The sequence below is a fragment of the Dipodomys ordii genome, unplaced genomic scaffold, assembly GCF_000151885.1.
Source record: "Dipodomys ordii isolate 6190 unplaced genomic scaffold, Dord_2.0 Scaffold159, whole genome shotgun sequence".
Taxonomy (NCBI): Eukaryota; Metazoa; Chordata; class Mammalia; order Rodentia; family Heteromyidae; genus Dipodomys; species Dipodomys ordii.
Window position 1 is genome coordinate 1,141,526 of NW_012267375.1, and position 4,749 is coordinate 1,146,274.

Genomic DNA, 4,749 nt, shown 5'->3' on the forward strand with positions numbered 1-4,749 from the left:
CCCCCTCCCAGCTGACCCCACAGCCCCGCCTCCCAGCTGACCCCACAGCCCTACCTCCTCCTCCCAGCTGACCCCACAGCTCCGCCTCCCAGCTGACCCCACAGCTCCGCCTCCCAGCTGACCCCACAGCCCCGCCTCCCAGCTGACCCCACAGCCCCACCTCCCCCTCCCAGCTGACCCCACAGCCCCGCCTCCCCCTCCCAGCTGACCCCACAGCCCCGCCTCCCAGCTGACCCCACAGCCCCACCTCCCCCTCCCAGCTGACCCCACAGCCTCCCTCTCCCAGCTGACCCCACAGCCCCACCTCCCAGCTGACCCCACAGCCCTGCCTCCGCCAGCGCCACCTGCCCCTGCCCCAGTCCACATGGGGCACCACCCCCACCTCCAACTTTCATTCTCCCCAACTGACTCAGCCGTCTCTTCCAGGGAGACCCAGGCAGGCCTGGATTCAGCTACCCAGGACCCCGGGGGACACCTGTGAGTTGCGTGGCGGCGTGAAATGGGGTCTTGCTTGGGGGAAGATGGGCTGGAGGTCCCTGAGCCTTGGCAGTCTCCCAGGCCACCTTTATGGAGCTTGGAGGGCAATGCAAAGCCAGGTCCAGCTCGTGCCAGAAGGCCAGAGGGGCGGCCAGTCACGGCCTCCTCCTTGCCTGGGGACGGGGGGGGGGCTTAGGAGAGGGACACAGGCTCCTCCCTGCCTGGGGACAGGGGGGGCTCAGGAGGGGGGACACGGGCTCCTCCCTGCCTGGGGACGGGGGGGGCTCAGGAGGGGGGACGGGGGGCTCAGGAGGGGGCACACGCGGCCCTGGGCGGCGCTGGCCTGAGCTCAGGCACAGATCTGGGATGATCGGAGCTGGGGCAGATGTCACAGTCTGTGGCAGCCAACTCACCAGAACTTTGCCCACTTTGCAGGGAGAGAAAGGAGAAGCCGGCCCCCAAGGCCCCGAGGTACGCGGCCCCCCTCAGGTAGAGGGTCCCGCCCACGGTGGTCAGGACAGCGTCTGCCATCTTACAAGCCACATCCCTGCCCCTGGCCGCCCCACAGGCCCTGCTGGGCGCTGAGAGGTGGCTGCAGACACATCTGTGCCCCTTTCTAAACACAAGCGGGGATTCCGGGAAAATCCAAGTTTGTGCTGCTCTTGGCTGCTCCTCAGCAGGACGCATGCCGGATCCTGCCGGACCTCTGGGGGACGTGCAGGGTGGACTGGGAATGGACAGACGCCTCTGCATGGCCCAGGGCTAACGGGGTGCCCCGTGTCACAGGGAGGCCGAGGAGACTTTGGCCTGAAAGGAGCACCCGGAAGGAAAGGAGAGAAGGGAGAGCCTGTAAGTGTGCTCATCGTCCGGCCACCCAGGGCCACTGGCAGAACAGCCGGGGAGGGCCTGTGGCTGAGGCGGCTGGCTGGCTTCTGCGATCCTGCTGGAGGACACCAGCCCCCCTGCCCGGGCCAGGTTCAGGGCTCCTCTTCTCCCTCATCCCTGGGCTACGCCAAGCTGTAACCAGCATCCGCCAACAGGCGCTCAGTGGCATGGCCAGGTTCATGTCCGTGTCCTAGCATGGACCAGATGTCTAACAGGTAACTGAGCAAGTGTGAGACAGAGCGCGGAGGGCAGACAGGGTGGACGGGTGGACAGGTAGGGTGAGCACAGACGGAGAATACGGGTGAGCAAGTGGTGGCAATTGGATAGGTGTGGAGACAGAGAAGGGAGGGAGAGGAGAGGGGAAGCAGAGAGTGCGAAGTGGATGGATGGGTGCCTGGACAGGTGGCAGGCAGATGGACAGATGGGGGTGGGCGAGGTGTGGGGGTGGGCGATGGCTATGGACAGCCATGGGTCTGCAGGAGCCATCTCTGCGGCCACTGTGGCTGCCGTGGGCCTTGCTGTCCAGCAGGCCAGGCCCTGACCGCGCAGCAGCTCAGGACATGCAGACTAGATGTTGGGGGGCTCAGTCAGGCATCACCCGCCCTCCCTGCCCCCAGGGGAGGCGGGGACGGGGCCCTCGGGGACGGGGTCTTGCCCAGGCCCTCCTCCGAGCCCCTGGCCTGTCCTTCCTAGGCGGACCCCGGGCCCCCTGGTGAGCCGGGACCCCGCGGACCACAGGGCGTGCCAGGACCTGAGGTAGGCCACCTCCACGCCTTCACCCCCGCTTGGCCCTGCGGTCCCGTGTTCGCAGGTGTTTGCACCGGCCTGCGGCCCTCACCGCTCACGTGTCCCCTCCTCTAGGGTGAGCCCGGCCCCCCCGGAGACCCCGGCCTCACGGTAGGTACCACGTGGCGCAGGAGTGGTGTCGTCAGAAGCCACCTCTTCCTCCCACACCCACGGCGGTGAAAGGGGACATCTGGCAGGGGTGAGGCCGAGAGGCCGGGGGGACAGCGGTGCGGCTCCGCTAGACACGGGTGTTGAGCCCTGAGACGCACCTGGCACTGTTGCAGGAGTGTGACGTCATGACCTACGTGCGGGAGACGTGCGGGTGCTGTGGTGAGTCACCCAGCATCTCTGCAGGAGCCCCGCGGCCCCCTGACCCTGACCCTGCCCATACCGCCAGACTGCAAGAAGCCGGGGGCCCACGGCCCCGCCTGACCCTGCCCCTCCCCTCCCAGACTGCGAGAAGCGCTGTGGAGCCCTGGACGTGGTCTTCGTCATCGACAGCTCGGAGAGCATCGGCTACACCAACTTCACCCTGGAGAAAAACTTTGTCATCAACGTAGTCAACAGGCTGGGTGCCATCGCCAAGGACCCCAAGTCAGAGACAGGTCAGCGGGGGGCGGCCACGGCCCGTCTGGAGACGTGGGGGCTTGGGAGGACAGCCGTGGGGGGGCGCCGGGCACCGGGCCGCGCCCTCACGCCGGCCCGCCGCAGGGACGCGAGTGGGCGTGGTGCAGTACAGCCACGAGGGCACCTTCGAGGCCATCCAGCTGGACGACGAGCGCATCGACTCCCTGTCCAGCTTCAAGGAGGCCGTGAAGAACCTGGAGTGGATCGCCGGCGGGACCTGGACGCCGTCCGCCCTCAAGTTCGCCTACAACCAGCTCATCAAGGAAAGCCGGCGCAAGAAGACCCGCGTGTTCGCGGTGGTCATCACGGACGGCCGCCACGACCCGCGGGATGATGAGCTCAGCCTGAGGGCGCTGTGCGACCGCGACGTGACGGTGACGGCCATCGGCATCGGGGACATGTTCCACGAGAGGCACGAGAGCGAGAGCCTGCACTCCATCGCCTGCGACAGGCCGCAGCAGGTGCGGAACATGACGCTCTTCTCCGACCTCGTGGCCGAGAAGTTCATTGACGACATGGAAGATGTGCTCTGCCCGGGTGAGTGCCGGGGCGGACGGGGCGCCCACCCCCGGTGGGTCTGCCCGGAGGACCGGGAAGAAGCTCACCATCTTTCCTGTCTTCCAGATCCTCAGATCGTGTGTCCAGAGCTTCCCTGCCAAACAGGTAACGCGGGTGTCCCGGAGGCCCGCCTCAGCCTCGCAGGGCAGCAGCCTCCCTCTCCAGGCTGCAGGCCGGGGCTCAGGAAGTGCGGGGCCGAGGGCATGCCTGGGAGAGGCATCTCCTGAGGGAGACTTGCCGTGGGGCCCAGGAGCGGGCAGGAGCGGGGCAGGGCAGAGAGGCTCCGGGGCGCCGGGTAGCTGCCGAACCTCCGCCTAGCCCTGTTGAAGGAGGTGCTTGGCTCTCCACTGATGACCTCAAAGGCGATCCAGCCCCAAAGGAGCCCTGTCCACAGGCCTTGAGGTCGCCCCCACAGGCCAGGGCACAGACCGCGCCAGGGCCAGACAGCTCCTGCCGTCCCTGCCAGCTCCTGGTCTCTGGGGAGGAAATCCTGCTGGAATGGTTAACGTAAAACACGTCCCCAAACCCATCAGCCCCCTTCCCTGGCTCCTGCCAGCAGCGTTTGTGGCCCACAGGCTGGGAGGGTGGCACAGAGCGGCCAGGCCAAGGGAGCTCAGGTCTGCAGCCTCGTCCGGCAGTGTCGCTGGGGCCTGGCAGGCTGGGGCAGGCGTCCGGCAGTGTCGCTGGGGCCTGGCAGGCTGGGGCAGGTGTCCGGCAGTGTCGCTGGGGCCTGGCAGGCTGGGGCAGGCGTCCGGCAGTGTCGCTGGGGCCTGGCAGGCTCGGGCAGGCGTCCTCAGCCCTGCTCCCTGCAGCCCCTCCTCCCACCAGGCCGGCGTCCAGCCCCTCAGCCCCTCCTGCTAAGTGGCTACCGGGAATGTGCACAGGCCTGAGCCCCCGAGGGAAGGCCCCAAGTGACCCTGGGGTGCAGATCCTCACATTGTTCAGCCAGAACATTCCAGAGAAGTGTCCGTTGTAGTTGTGCCTGGCTGGGGCTGCCAGCCCTCAACTCCACCAAAGGTGAAGGGACACCACGGCCACCGACGGCCGCCAGCCAGGCCCCAGGGGAGCAGGGCCTTCGGTGGATGAAGGCCTCTGTACAACATACTGTACCCTCCCTCAGAGCCACGGGCCTGCGCTCACACGGGCCGGGCCCACAGGCGTGTCTGGGGCTCACATGGGCCCACAGGCGTGTCTGGGGCTGTCTCCACACGGGCCGGGCCCATGGCTGTGTCTGGGGCTCACACGGGCCGGGCCCACGGCTGTGTCTGGGGCTCACACGGGCCGGGCCCACAGGCGTGTCTGGGGCTGTCTCCACACGGGCCGGGCCCACAGGCGTGTCTGGGGCTGTCTCCACACGGGCCGGGCCCACAGGCGTGTCTGGGGCTGTCTCCACACGGGCTGGGCCCACAGGCATTT

General features: G+C 67.9%; 1 protein-coding gene across 2 annotated transcripts in view; it reads left to right on the forward strand.

The window, feature by feature from the left end:
- Positions 1–4,749, forward strand: part of Col6a2 (collagen, type VI, alpha 2) — a 33,588-nt gene that overhangs the window by 24,672 nt on the left and 4,167 nt on the right. For both annotated transcript variants that reach the window (XM_013032928.1, XM_013032929.1), the window contains exons 19-27: positions 427–477; positions 913–948; positions 1,264–1,326; positions 2,056–2,118; positions 2,224–2,259; positions 2,433–2,478; positions 2,601–2,753; positions 2,860–3,312; positions 3,400–3,438. In XM_013032928.1, coding sequence (XP_012888382.1) covers positions 427–477; positions 913–948; positions 1,264–1,326; positions 2,056–2,118; positions 2,224–2,259; positions 2,433–2,478; positions 2,601–2,753; positions 2,860–3,312; positions 3,400–3,438 — 940 coding nt within the window. The remainder of the gene's footprint in view (positions 1–426; positions 478–912; positions 949–1,263; positions 1,327–2,055; positions 2,119–2,223; positions 2,260–2,432; positions 2,479–2,600; positions 2,754–2,859; positions 3,313–3,399; positions 3,439–4,749) is intronic.